Source organism: Helianthus annuus, chromosome 3 (assembly GCF_002127325.2).
Source record: "Helianthus annuus cultivar XRQ/B chromosome 3, HanXRQr2.0-SUNRISE, whole genome shotgun sequence".
In the NCBI taxonomy this organism is placed as follows: domain Eukaryota; kingdom Viridiplantae; phylum Streptophyta; class Magnoliopsida; order Asterales; family Asteraceae; genus Helianthus; species Helianthus annuus.
The window spans coordinates 160,700,575-160,716,003 of NC_035435.2; the positions used below are offsets into that span (position 1 = coordinate 160,700,575).

Consider the following 15,429-nt stretch of genomic DNA (forward strand, 5'->3'; position numbering starts at 1 on the left):
AATGATTCATATTACTTCATTTAATACTTGCATTTAATTTTAATATAAGGGTATATTGGTAAACTTACAACAATCATTAATTTGTATTCTTCCCCTTGTAACTCCTTTTCAAAATATATACTTTTTTCAAATTAAAAAAAAAACAATTTAATTTAAAGTGTAGAATAAATTACTAGTTGTATATGATAAATTACGAGTTGTGTATGATATATTTCGAGGTGTGTAGGATAATTTTCGACTGTATAGGATAAAATTCTATAATGTGTACGGTATATGTAGGAAAATTTTGATATGTGTAAGTTTTGTAGATTATATGTAGGATAATTAATGATTAGTTGACTAATTAATTAAAGAGTTAAAAATTAATGATATGACTTATAAATAAAATAGTATTTTACTAATATGCTCTTTCTTCTTTTTCTTCTCACATTAAATTTTCTTCTCAAATGAACATTCCTCTATATAAGATAATGACATTTTATGTTTTGTTTAAAAAAGATTGTTTACTGTTTAAAAAAACTGACACGTTTTTTTATATAAAATCTTAACTACAAAAGAAATAAGTACTAAACAATTTGGAAAAAGATATATAAAAAATAAATAATTAGATTTATAAAATTGAATATGTTATATTTAAAGGATAAGATATATCAATAACCATTTCCAAAAGTAAAAAGATCGGTGAATTAACCTGCAAAAAAAAGCCAACTTCAAGTAATTTATTATTAGTTAAAAAATATTAAAATTATTTACACTCACAATCGTCACCCTTTATCTCTCTATATAAACACCCCCGTCTTCCTCATTTCATTTCACTTTTCATCTCTCTCATCACTCTCTCTCTCTCTCTCTCTCTCTCTAATTTGTTATCCGCCATGGTTTCTGCAGAACTAGCTCGCACAGCAGTCGGTATCATCGGTGAGTAATCTGTAAACAGTAAACACACACTATTTCAATAATTTCTCGTTCTAAAAACTCATCTAATTCCTCATTCTTCATGTGTTTGTTTAAAATGTTGGAAAATAATCGGACTTAATTGCGATATATGTTATCGGCTGCTCTTCACGACTTGATTTCGAAAATGTGAACCGATCATTAACGTCATTGTGTTTGTGATTTGTTACCGAAAGAGATGAATTAATCATCGGTGTAATTTTGAATTATTTGATTAAATTTGTTCATGTTAATTTGATGATTTTTATCTAATTTTTTTTTGTTTAATTTTGTTTCAGGAAATGCCATTGCTCTCATCTTGTTCTTATCTCCTGTGTAAGTTACATTCATAACTATACATACACACACACATGTATATATATATATCCATGTGTGTGAGTGAGTGTGTGTGTGTGTTTACTCATGCTCTGCAAATGCACCTTCACGAGTTCAATGTGTTAACTCAAATGACGATTTTACCCTCTACTTTCGGTAAAATGCTAAGGGTAAATCTGTCCTGACGTTAATGAAGGTGTAAAAAGTGTACCCCAACCACTAATTCTGTTACACTTCTAAACCGACTTAACCACCGTCCAATTTTAAATTTATACGGTTCGGTTTAATTGTTTAAAACCGGTTTAAAATAAACCGGTTGTTTTTTTTTATATTTATGCATGCATCGCAATAAAAACAAAACATTATAGTTTGACTTTTCGAAGTCAACACAGTGACTCTAATGTTGACCAAAAGTCAAAACTCAACCAATTGAACAAAATTTCAGGCCAACATTCATCCAGATCGTGAAGAAAGGGGCAGTGGAGCAGTTCTCACCGGTACCGTACCTCGCGACGTTTGTGAACTGCGGGATATGGGTGTTGTACGGGCTGCCAATGGTGCATCCAAACAGCTTACTGGTCATCACAATCAACGGTGCGGGTTTGTTCATCGAGACCGTTTATCTGCTCATGTTCTTGATTTACTCTGCCCGGAAGCAGAGGATCAAGGTGCTGCTCATATTGCTGGCTGAAATAGTGTTTGTTGGGGTTTTATCTGCTCTGGTGTTGACTGTGGCTCATACGACTAAGGTTCGGTCGAATATTGTTGGTAGCATTGCGATTGTTGGGAATATTATGATGTATGCAGCTCCGTTATCCGTTATGGTACGTGTTCTATGGTTGATTTAATCAGATTACAACTGTTTATGTTCGTTCATTTGAGTTAAGTTATTTAACTGGTGAATTTTGGTGTAGAAACTTGTGATCACGACCAAAAGCGTGGAGTATATGCCGTTTTTCCTGTCTTTGTTTTCGACGCTCAATGGTATCAGCTGGACCATATACGCACTCATTCGCTTCGATCCATACATTGTTGTAAGTTACTCATTCCGGATATCCTGTTTATGTGTAATGTGTTATAAATTTTAATAGTATAATGTGTGATATTATGTTATATGATATGGGTATATGATATAGTTTTAATAGTATAATGTGTAATATTATGTTATATGATATGGGTAATATCATACATGATATATTGAGATAAAAAGAAGATAATTATATTAACTTTTAATATAAATGTTTGTCATTATTGTTACTTATTGGTATTTAATTTTTGGTTGATACAAGTAATGTATTGTTGTCCAAGATAACTGAAAAGCTTTCTATTGACAAAAGTGTTTTTTGTTCAGTTATAAAAAAGGAAATGTAATATTTTATACTTTATATTATATATTATTTAACAAATATGACGTTTTCTTGATGGTTTAAAAAATTTAATTCACTCTTTATCCACTAGTCTTAAAACCTATACAACATTTGGCAAAGTCTTAAAGTCATGCATGACATTTAGAAAAAAGAGTAGCATTAATGACTCGGTTGTATTTAAAAAATAGTCAAACATATTTTTTATCAATTTTTATTGTAGTGATATTTTGCTTCCGTGTCCTAGAATTAATTTTCCTTTTTTATTTACTACTTTTTAAGTTGTTAAAAAACATATTTTATATCTTAACAATAAATACATCCTATACAAAACATTCAATACATAATTTAAAGTTAATAATTACGGGATTACTTTAAAAATAAGATATAACTTTAAAACCGGTTATGTAACCCCATAATTGGCTTTCTCTTGCTATTTTCAGGATTTGATTAATTTAAAGTTGATAATTATAGGGTTGCTTTAAACGTAAGATGTAAAGCAGTTATGTAACACATTACCGGCTTTCTCTCGCTATATCCGGGATTTGACAAATTTAAAGTTGATAATTACGCGTTTGCTTTAAACGTAAGATATAAAGCGGTTATGTAACCCCATAACCGGCTTTCTGTCGCTATATCCGGGATTTGACAAACTTGACATGCTTTACTTTAACTTAAGTTATATAAATTATTATTCTACGGTTTGTAGATGAAAGGATTTATAAGAAAATTGATTAAAACTTTAAGTAAATTAATTTATTTTTTTAACTTGGTGTTTTACACAGATACCTAATGGGCTTGGATCACTATTGGGGATATGCCAGTTGGTACTGTATGCCACCTTTTATAAGTCTACACAACGACAATTGGCTGAGAGAAAGGCAGGTGGGGAAATGGGCTTAGCTGAGATGGGCCAAGCAGTGGGCCCTTCAAAGAAATCTAATGTGGTCCATAATGAACATGCTTGATGAGTTGATGACTTGATGTGCTGTTATAGTAGTATATGTTACATATAGGCATAATGGTCAAGATTATGAAAATGAATATGTTTTAGCGTTTAGATTCTAGAGGATGATGTGGGATATATATGTTATTCAAATCACCCATGTTTAGAAAATATGTACCTGTCTTTTCTTTTTATAAATGTTAATGAGGGTCTTTCGTTTAAAGATTGGAATATAGCTATATGAATTTAGTTAGAAACTTTGTTGAGATACAAACGTTGTATGGTTGCCAAAGGTTTTTATATGATTTTGTAATCGTACAAATAAAAATACCTCCCGCCCCTAACATATCTTCCATCGTCCACCACAATGATCAATCTCGAAAGTCTTCTTAATATATGGCTTCAAACACATCAAAGATGCATCGGAAGATCTAACGACAAAGGTTAGCTGCGACAACAAAGATTTTTGGTGCGTGGGTTGGGGTTGTGTTCTGTGAATTATTGTAGGTGTTAAGAGTAACTGTGAAAAAACATAAAAATAACCATTCACAATATATAATGACTAGTTGTTGACTCTAATGAGTTTGGATTAAAAAAATTAAAGCAAACATAAGAAATAAATACCAAAATTAACTTATTTCAAACATAGAAAAAGAAAATTATTGATCCCTCGTACACAACATGTTATAGATTTTTATGGTTTAAATAGTATGAAAAAACAAGACGTGATCACGTGACTACATTATAATTAAGTCATATGAAGTATAAACTACACACAAAGTTACATTATCGTCTTTCGGGATGTCAAAACTTGCATATGTTTTTAGGTTAAACTTCATTAGTTATACTGGTCATCCGTAATGTTAAATGTTTGTTAAATAAATCGTTATTTTCACTAACTGACGTTAAATAAACAATTATTTTTATGAAAATTACTATTTTATCCTCATATGTTTCATGTTTTCTTCTTCTAACAAACTGAAAAAGAATTAACTGTGCTTTTCAATTCCGATTATCAATTTACTCTTTACTCCCTCCTTAATCCCCAAACCACATTTAGGGGTGTTTGAGATTGCTTATTTAACTTAAAAATGACTTTTTGACAAAAGAACTTATTGACTTATGACTTATCAAAAATGAGATTTTTAAAAAGTGTTTGGATTAACTTATGAGATGAGAAAAGTCAATAAATCAATTAGTTGTTTTAAAAAAAGTGTTTGGATGAGCTTAATATGTGTGAAAATGTAATATTTCATGAAAAGTTAAAAAGAGTTTCAAAAAATCAAGGTTTACTTTCTTTTCAAAATAACTTTTCCACCTTATACAAAAAGTTGTTTCAAAAAGTCTCTTTCATCTATCCAAACATTATTTTGACTTACTGCCTTTTTTCAAAAAAGCCAATAAATTGTTTCAAAAAGCTAAGCCAAACAACCCTGAAGTGTTGCGAAAAAGTTTCAAACATGGAGTTAAATGCTATCAAAACAACTTAATAGAAGGAGAAAAGAACACCCTTTACCTAAAGCAATTGATTCTAGTGTTCAAATCATCATAAACTTTCTTGATTACCGAGTACCCGGTTCATATTTTGTGTCATTAGTTGGAAAAATATCAATGGCCTGCAATTGATAAATGAGTTATATGATTTGGTCTATGATAGTCAAGGTGTTAGGGGTGACAAACACCAAGTTGTTTTGTTTATATATATAAGCCAATTAACGTACAATACGGCTTAACGTACATCACGTACGACCTATGTTGTCAAAAACGCAAGGCGCAGGCGAGGCGCATTGGCCTCGCCCAGAGGCGAGGCGCAAGCGCAAAAAAAAACGTGGGCTTTTTTAAGAAAAACGCACATAGAGAAAAAAATATAAAAAATATGTTATGCTTTGAAAATAAATAAGATTCAACATATAAAATCATGTAGCTAATAGTTAGTAGTAAAAGTTTAGCGCTTATACACACGTAGGGATACCAAAAGTTACTAGGAGTCTAGGACTTATATAAACGTTTACGGTCACTAAAACATTTAAACTTATAGTTCATCATCAATCATCAAGACCATCATCAAAATCATCAGAACTTCCATCAACATCAATTGGATATTCAGCTTCAGATTCATCAAGATCGTCTTTTTCAGAATCTTCATCCACTAAAGCTCTTGAAGATGATGGTTATGATGATCTCGTTGCCCTTACTTCTCCAGCCCAACTCGCATCTCTTACAACTTCCCATGTCAAGTCTTCATCCTCAAAAACCCGTTCTTCTTCCATCCTTCCAGTCATCCACTCATTACAATCATCAATGTTATCTAAAGATATCGGATCATACACAACCTCTTTATCACGATGGTTCTTGAGTGTCTTGTTGTACTTGACAAACACAAGATCTTGCAACTTCTTGTGTTCTAATCGGTTCCTTTTCTTGGAATGGATCTACTATTTAAAATAATAAATTTTAAATTATCAAAGCATAAATAAACTTCATATTATCATTAAACTTTGAAAGATAAATTACTACTTTTTAAGTTGTTAAAAACATATTTTATATTTGAACAATAAAGACATCCTATACAAAACATTCAATACATAATTTAAAGTTAATACTTATGGGATTGCTTTAAAAATAAGATATAACTTTAAAACCGGTTATGTAACCCCATAATTGGCTTTTCTCTTGCTATTTCCGGGATTTAATTAATTTAAAGTTGATAATTATAGGGTTGCTTTAAACGTAAGATGTAAAGCAGTTATGTAACACATTACCGGCTTTCTCTCGCTATATCCGGGATTTGACAAATTCAAAGTTGATATTTACGCGTTTGCTTTAAACGTAAGATATAAAGCGGTTATGTAACCCCATAACCGGCTTTCTGTCGCTATATCCGGGATTTGACAAAGTTGACATGCTTTACTTTAACTAAAGTTATCTAAATTATTATTATTATTATTATTATTATTATTATTATTATTATTATTATTATTATTATTATTATTATTATTATTATTATTATTATACGATTTTGTAGATGAAAGGATTTATAAGAAAATTGATTAAACCTCAAGTAAATTAATTTATTTTTTTTAACTCGGTGTTTTACACAGATACCTAATGGGCTTGGATCACTATTGGGGATATGCCAGTTGGTACTGTATGCCACCTTTTATAAGTCTACACAACGACAATTGGCTGAGAGAAAGGCAGGTGGGGAAATGGGCTTAGCTGAGATGGGCCAAGCAGTGGGCCCTTCAAAGAAATCTAATGTGGTCCATAATGAACATGCTTGATGAGTTGATGTGCTGTTATAGTATATGTTACATATAGGCATAATGGTCAAGATTATGAAAATGAATATGTTTTAGCGTTTAGATTCTAGAGGATGATGTGGGATATATATGTTATTCAAATCACCCGTGTTTAGAAAATATGTACCTGTCTTTTCTTTTTATAAATGTTAATGAGGGTCTTTCGTTTAAAGATTGGAATGTAGCTATATGAATTTAGTGAGAAACTTTGTTGAGATACAAATGTTGTATGGTTGCCAAAGGTTTTTATATGATTTTGTAATCGTACAAATAAATATACCTCCCGCCCCTAACATATCTTCCATCGTCCACCACAATGATCAATCTCGAAAGTCTTCTTAATATATGGCTTCAAACACATCAAAGATGCATCGGAAGATCTAACGACAAAGGTTAGCTTCGACAGCAAAGATTTTTGGTGTGTGGGTTGGGTTTTTGTTCTGTAAATTATTGTAGGTGTCAATAGTAACTGTGAAAAAACATAAAAACAATCATTCACAATATATGATGACTAGTTGTTGACTGTAATGAGTTTGGATTAAAAAAAATAAAGCAAACATAAGAAATAAATACCAAAATTGCTAACTTATTTCAAACATAGAAAAAGAAAATTATTGATCCCTCGTACACAACATGTTATAGATTTTTATGGTTTAAATAGTAAGATCAAACAACAAAAATTATTAGTATGAAAAACAAGACGTGATCACGTGACTACATTATAATTAAGTTATATGAAGCATAAACTACACACAAAGTTACATTATCGTCTTTTGGTATGTCAAAACTTGCATATGTTTTTAGGTTAAACTTCATTAGTTATACTGGTCATCCTTTACGTTCAATGTTTGTTAAATAAATCGTTATTTTCACTAACTGACGTTAAATAAACAATTATATTTATGAAAATTACTATTTTATCCTCATATGTTTCATATTTTCTTCTTCTAACAAACTGAAAAAGAATTAGCTGTGCTTTTCAATTCCGATTATCAATTTACTCTTTACTCCCTCCTTAATCCACAAACCACATTCGGGGGTGTTTGGAATTGCTTATTTAACTTAAAAGGGACTTTTTGACAAAAAAGACTTATTGACTTATATGACTTATCCAAAAGGAGTTTTAAAAAAAAAGTGTTTGGATAAGCTTATGAGATGGGAAAAGTCAATAAGTCAAGTTGTTTTAAAAAAGTGTTTGGATAAGCTTAATAGGTGTGAAAAGGTAATATTTCATGAAAAGTTAAAAAGAGTTTCAAAAAGTCAAGGTTTCCTAGCTTTTCAAAATGACTTTTATACCTTATACAAAAAGTTGTTTCAAAAAGTCTCTTTCATCTATCCAAACATTATTTTGACTTATTGGCTTTTTTAAAAAGCCAATAAGTTGTTTCAAAAAGCTAAGCCAAAGACCCCGAAGTGTTGCGAAAAAGTTTCAACCATGGAGTTAAATGCTATCAAAACAACTTAATAGAAGGAGGAAAGAACACCCTTTACCTAAAGCAATTGATTCTAGTGTTCAGATCATCATAAACTTTCTTGATTACTGAGTACCCGGTTCATATTTTGTGTCATTAGTTGGAAAAATATCAATGGCCTGTAATTGATAAAGTTATATATATATATATATATATATATATATATATATATATATATATATAGGGAGGGGCTCATGCGAGAACCACCCTTATTGTGAGAACCTTGAGAACCAATGTGAACACAACCTAAAATAGCTAAAAAAAACTAACCCCCACCCCCCCCCCCCCAAAAAAGAAAAAAAAACCTAAACCCCCACCCCCCCCCCCCTCAGAAAAAAAAACCTAACCCCCCCTCCCCCCCCCAAAAAAAAAAAAAACCTAAACCCCCTCCCCCACCCCCCAAAAACCTAAACCCCCCCCCCCCCCCAAGCTAAAATGCTAAAAACTAAACCCCTAAAAAAACCTAAAAAAATCTATAAAAAAAATCTAAATTTTTTTTTTGAATTTTTTAATATTTTTCATGTTAAAATCGCTACTTTAGAAGCCAAAAATTTTTTTTTTAAAAAAATTCAAAAAAAAAATTTGTGTGATTTTTAGCTATTTTTAAGCATTTTTGGTGTGTTCACATTGGTTCTCGCGGTTCTCACAATAAGAGGTGGTTCTCGCATGATCTTCTCCCTATATATATATATATATATATAGGGTAGGGTTCCAGCGTGAACAACCTTCCAAGCGTGAACTGCGTGAACTGATCTGGACCATTGATTTCCTTTCTAGTTGTTAAGGGTATGATTGTAATTATATAAAAAATTAGATTTAAATCATTTTTTTAATAATTAAATTAAGTTACATCTTTCCTATTTTAAATTCATTATCCACAATATCTTTTATTTCATTTTTATTTTTTAGATTTCACCACCAGAATTCGGATTATGATTTTTAAGATCCACGTAACCTTCATATTGCAACGGTGTACACATGTGTACTTGGATATGAATTGAACAGTACACATGTGTACTCAGCATGGTACATATGTGTAATTAGCTACATAATACATACATATAAACAAAACCTGTAAAACTCTTTTATATTAAGCAAATAACAATTTCCATAATGTTTGCCAAACAAAAAAAAACATATAATTACAATTTCCAGTTTCGTGAAAACAATAAACGCAACATAATCGGAAAAATAAAAAAGACATAGTCTTTTACAACTATTCGCCGCGTTGTATGCTGAATCATCCTTATCGACCAAGCAAACAAACATACGTGAATCATCCTTATCGACCTCATACGTGAATCATCCTTATCGACCTTCTATCTCCACTTTCCTCGTTTACGACGTCTCCTATAATAACACAAAAAAACTCAGCAATTAGTATTTTGCATAATTCACAAGCGTACATCAACAACTTTACACATTCAATACACAAAAAAAATGAGATATCACAAAAACAGACGCTATACATATGTGTACACCGCATTAAAAACATAGCAAAACCAGAATACACATGTGTACAGTGCCTTAAAAACAGAGCAAAATCAGAATACACATGTGTACAGCGCCTTAAAACCAGAGCAAAAACCAGAATACACATGTGTACAGCGCCTTAAAAACAAGCAAAATTACAGATCTAACAAAATCTCAATAAAGATCTCAAGCAATTATCAAGTGAAACTTAAATCATTAAATTATTGAGGCTGCAGGTACATGTATTTTGTTGTAACTAGTGATAGAGACCCAAAAAAAGAACAGAAAGCAAGGATTAAAAAACAATCCAATCAACACTAACCTAACTTACATAGAATTACAGATCTAACAAAATCGGATCGAAGATCCAAACGGTACAGCAATCAACACAATTAAACACAAGCACCGGCCGTTGAAACGGGCAAAAGCCTTATGTTCTAACTAGATTAAGTTGATAAAGAAACTGACCGTTGAAATGTGGAGCTACGCCTGGAAGACGCCGATGAGTTTTCGTCAACATCTTCATCGTTAAGCAAAAGACGCCGCCTGCCGCAACGAATCCGACAGCTGCACCAATTCTTCGATCGCCTCCATTACTGATCTATGAACTGCAACAAACTCAAGTATCGAAGGGATCGAAGCGGACCAAACCAGTTGAAGACGTCGAAACAAGGAATTTATAGGCAGTGGAAAACAAGTTTTTTTTTTTTTTTGTGAAATTAGTAACAGAAACCCTAGATGTTTGATCTGAAAGAAAGGTTGATGGATGGATGGATGGGCGATGAAGGTGAGATCTGGATCTGGGCGACGGATCTGTGGTGTGGGATTTTCTTTGATGTTGGCTTTGATATGTGAGAGAGAGATATTTGTGGGATTTTGAAACGTAAAAGTAGATATAAATGGAAGGTTGTTCAATATGATATGTAGATTACATATTTACCCTTATTAGCTTAATTAAATGGTATCAAAAAACCTAATAATTACAATCATGCCATCCATTTAAAATATCAAGATCCTAATAATCAATGGTCCAGATCAGTTCACGCCGGAGAAATTGTTCACGTTTGAACCTAATCCTATATATATATATATGTATATATGTATATATATATATATATATATATGTTGCTACAACAAATACGAGACCAAGGGTAGTGGACAAACTGGTTAGAAAAAAGGCTTCAAGGGTTTCAGTTTGCCTGACGCAGGTCGTGGGGTCCTCCCACGTTTGCAGCACGTGGGGTTGGATCACTTGTTATTGTTCACTCTTTGATTCTGGATTGAAAGGAATTCAACCCAGAATGTTAGTGTTAGTGAAGTTGCAATGTTTGAAGTGAAGAAGAGAACAAGCAAGGAGCAAGTTCTCGAGAGAGAAGAGAAATATCAGAGACCAACGATGATCTGAGCTGATCGGAATGTCTTGCATGAATGACAAGGGCTGCCATTTATAGAGAAAGGATCTTCTAAGAGAATAAATCTTTGACTGATGATCCAAGGTTGCAGTGAGGGACTTGCCCATTTTGGGGGTTGGAGGCTTCGGACCTACGGGTAAAAGAGTGTCTCCTTGCACATGCCTCTCTTTTACGGCTAAGGGGGAGTCTCACAAGCTATCAGTGATGTGATTGACCATTGTGCTTGTTCTTTTTGCTGTTCATTATAGCTCGCGGGTTTTGAACCTTTTAAGCTATTATGTGTTTTAGTCATTTTATTGAAACTTGAGCTACCCCCGTCATCAATATATATATAACCATCTTATAACGTGGGGGTCACCCCATTGACGAGCTAAAAATTATAGGGCGATACACCTTTAAAGAGTAGTTGAAGGCAACCATGAGTGCACACCGAAAATTGAGCCTTATTTTCGATGAACTTTTTACACACCTTTAGTAATTTATACGGAAGAACCTACTGTGGTTCAAGATTCTACAATTACCAAAAAATGGTTTTTAAGATGTCATACCATGACATGTTCCAAAAGTGGATATATTTGTCTTGTCAATGTAAGCCTATAAACATACATAGGAATAGTACGATATCGGTTACAAAACTACGAGAAAATAAATATATAAATACAATTTTCTATGTACCGAGCTTGATTCAAAATGTGTTTGGTGGTAGTTTCAGATGACATTCTTCTAGTATCCTTGACTCAGCATTCATCCAGCTGAGTCTTCAACAATGCTCCTTAGCTACACCAGTTAGCGTATTAAAAAGGTGACGGTTTTTAGTTGAGGATCGAGTTAAACATGGGTCTCATGAAACAAATTTCTCACCTATTCTCAAGACCAACATGTCTATTTCTATGATACAACAACTGAAGGAGTAATTGTACTGACGGATATATTTATCAAGCCCGAGATTACACTAGGTATGATGATGTTTAGAAAATGTGAAAAGAAGTTGTCTAAAATAAACTATTTAGAGAGTGATCCTCTCTAAATTTTCTATCTTCTATCATTTGGTTTTAAAATGAAAATTCCATATTCATTTTATACTTAAGACAGATAAAATGATTAACACATTAAAGTTTGTCATTAACAAAATAATTAATCATGTAATAAAACAGAGTTTTGGGGAAAATGAAAACAAAATGTTACTTTTTGTTAAAATGGGTTAAATTATTATATAAATGAGTCTTAACATACAAAATATTCTTAACTTAAGAAGTAAAGGATGATTTTTTTCTCGCATCTTATTAAGCACGTAGTTTAGTCTCGGAATTAAAAAAAATCATGATTTTACACTAGTAAAATAATTATGTAATTGTGTAGAGTACTTATAATTACTCTACAAAATTGTAGAGTAATTATAATTACCTTACAATAATTATTGTACTACTGTAAAATCACGATTTTTTTTACACTTTGTAATTAAACATCATTCTTGTGTAGTAGGGAAAATAATTTAAAAAAATCTCATCCTTCACTTCTACTTCTTATGATAAAGGATATTTTGTATGTTAAGACTTGAAGGGGTATGGTCCCAAATCTCGCACCAGGCTTGGGCGCGAATGGCCATCACCCGGCTCATTGTCCCAATCGACAAAGGACTTGCCTGGGTTCATGCCGGCATGCGCGAACCCGGTTTGCTTTCCCTGCGGTCCTGCGCGGCCGCACTCAAAGCGGCGAAAGAAGTGTTGGCACACAGTTACCGTACGTAGCGATGCAGTGCAAGACCGCATCCTATTGTTATATGAGGAACTGTCACTTTGATTTATGTGATCAACTAGCAAGTGGTATGCCTGACCACTGACGATAGCGGTCAGCTGACCGCCCAATGCGCAACTGCCCAGCCCACATGCAAAAGCTGATGAACAGACTGACAACCCTAGTAGGCCACGTGGCGCGTGCTCCTTTGTGCGATTGCTACAGCAAGACACGTGGCAACACCTCCGCGTGCGCCCAACACTCCCGTGACCTGCGCTCCTGTCATGTCTACAAAAAGCTGGAAGTTGTCAATCGGGCCCTAGGCCCATTAAGCGGCCTATTGGCCCTTCTTCTTCACTTTTCGGCAATAAATATCCATCTCGAACCAGGTTCGAGGTAACACTAATCTGCTCTCTCACAGTTACTAATTAAATACTTATCTTGCTTCCAAAGCAAATACTTATTCTCACGCTGGAGGGTGGTAACAAGGAGCAACACCCACCACATTCTCCTTGTTACGAGTCATGGTGTGTTTCACTGTGTAGGTGACAGATTAGAGGACGACCTAGCCATCGATCAAAGAAAGAAGGGATTAACCCTACTTGACGAGACTCGACCTGTGGACTAACCTCTCGGTTTACCACTGTTTCATCAAGACTTAGGGGTTGTTTGTTTACCTCTTAATGAGGTTGTTAATGGTTCAGACCTCTTACTGGTTTAACACTTAATGGTTCAGACTGTTTGTTTCACGAGCAGATGTCTGAATGGTTCAGACATTTGCCTCTAAATGGTTAAGATTTATACAGAGTCTGAATGGTTAAGACCTCTAATCTGAATTGGTCAGACATTTGCCTCTGAACGGTTAAGCATTATATAGGCTCTTAATGGTTCAGACCACTTACTGATTCAGCACTTAATGGTTCAAACCTCTTACTGGTATAGCACTTAACCATTCAGATGTTTACACCATTTTAATATTTTAATATTAAGATACAATATTATTGTGGTCATCTTAGAGTTAAACTTAGCTGAAATTTTAACATCGGTTAGTGTAAAAAAAAAAAAACAAAAGCCGTAACAACTAACAAACGGTGAATGCCATAACTTATTTTCCCCTCTATATAACTTTGCAAATTTCTTTTTGTGAGTAAAGTTTACTATTCAATTTTTTAGCATATGGTACAAGTCTTACTAAAGTCCATCATCCTTTACTTCATTGTTTATTCTGTTTATTCTCTTATTCTTTGGTATCCCTTTTTCTTTTAATTTAGTATTTGTATCTTTGAGTCTACAACAAAAATAAAAACATTTTGTTAAATTAGTGTGTTGTTAGTGGTGAAATCAACTATGATCCATTCTTGAGGTAATTTAAAAGATATATATAAGCAATGTATCAAGGTATAACAAATATATTTGACTTCAATTGTTCAGTTTAATCTTTGTTAACGCAACTTTAATCGCAAGTTGGTACTATGTGGTTATATTAAAACATGGAAATGGGTTCAACATAGATAGAAACCAGTGTTCGGAGGTGGAATACATGGATGTGTTGATTTTTTTAGTAAACACCATAACGTAACTAGGGCCGTTCAAATCGCTCGTCGCTCGTCGCTCGTTCGGAAATTGCTCGGAAAATGCTCGTTCGATTTGATGCTCGGTTATAAATGAGCCGCTCTGCTCGGTTTGATTTGTAAACGAGCCAAGCATGAGCAAAGGTCCGCTCGGCTCGAATTATTATTTTTAATTAGTACATAGATACATATACATATACATAAACTCATACATATATAAGCATGTATATACACATATATATACATAAATATAAATTAAATTTATAGTTTTATATATACCACTCTATTATGTTGTGGTCCACTATATACAAATTTACAATTGCATCTATTCGTACTAGCCCAATTACGCCAATAAAAAAAATTAATATCAAATCTAAAAGTTAAACCCTAAATCGATAAATGACTGTCTGCTCATCGCCTCAATGTTTGACGCCGTTACCCTAAGTTGATCGTCTCCGGCTCTCAACGTCATTGTTCGTGCAATATGATTATCGCCTCGTCGGCCACAACATTGTTATTCATAAGAAAATATATGCCATGAACTTTGCCTGTTTTTAAAATCATAAAAACTTGAGACCCAACATTATCACTATCTCTCTCAACAAATTTAAATTGTGCGATACGGTTGTCCAAATCGCTCGAACTTCGCTCGACGCTCGCTCGGAAAATTTACTGCTCGGAAACTGCTCGCTTGATCTGAGGTTCGGTTTTAAATGAGCCACTCCGCTCGGTTCGGTTTGTAAACGAGCCAAGCACGAGCAAAGGTCCGCTCGATTCGGCTCGGCTCGTGAACAGCCCTAAACGTAACGTGCATGTGTGGTTTAATGTATTTACGTCTATTTTCGTTTGACTCAACGGTCCCGTCGTAACGCACGGGTCCGGAAGA

The 15,429-nt window shown here is 33.4% G+C and overlaps 1 protein-coding gene across 1 annotated transcript; it reads left to right on the plus strand.

Annotated features, from left to right (window-relative positions):
* The first annotated feature begins 803 nt into the window (after positions 1-803).
* LOC110930262 (bidirectional sugar transporter SWEET4) lies at positions 804-3,802 on the plus strand. The gene is made up of 5 exons (XM_022173537.2): positions 804-918; positions 1,233-1,269; positions 1,715-2,093; positions 2,184-2,303; positions 3,419-3,802. The coding sequence occupies exons 1-5, from the start codon at positions 876-878 to the stop codon at positions 3,599-3,601; spliced, it is 762 nt and encodes a 253-aa protein (XP_022029229.1). The 5' UTR covers positions 804-875; the 3' UTR covers positions 3,602-3,802.
* The last annotated feature ends 11,627 nt before the right edge of the window (positions 3,803-15,429 follow it).

Bases quoted from the DNA above. Each gene is read 5' to 3' on its own strand.
- LOC110930262 (XM_022173537.2), top strand. From the start codon at position 876: ATGGTTTCTGCAGAACTAGCTCGCACAGCAGTCGGTATCATCG. The intron at 1,270-1,714 runs GTAAGTTACATT...ACAAAATTTCAG, and splicing joins ATCTTGTTCTTATCTCCTGT to GCCAACATTCATCCAGATCG. The intron at 2,304-3,418 runs GTAAGTTACTCA...TGTTTTACACAG, and splicing joins GCTTCGATCCATACATTGTT to ATACCTAATGGGCTTGGATC.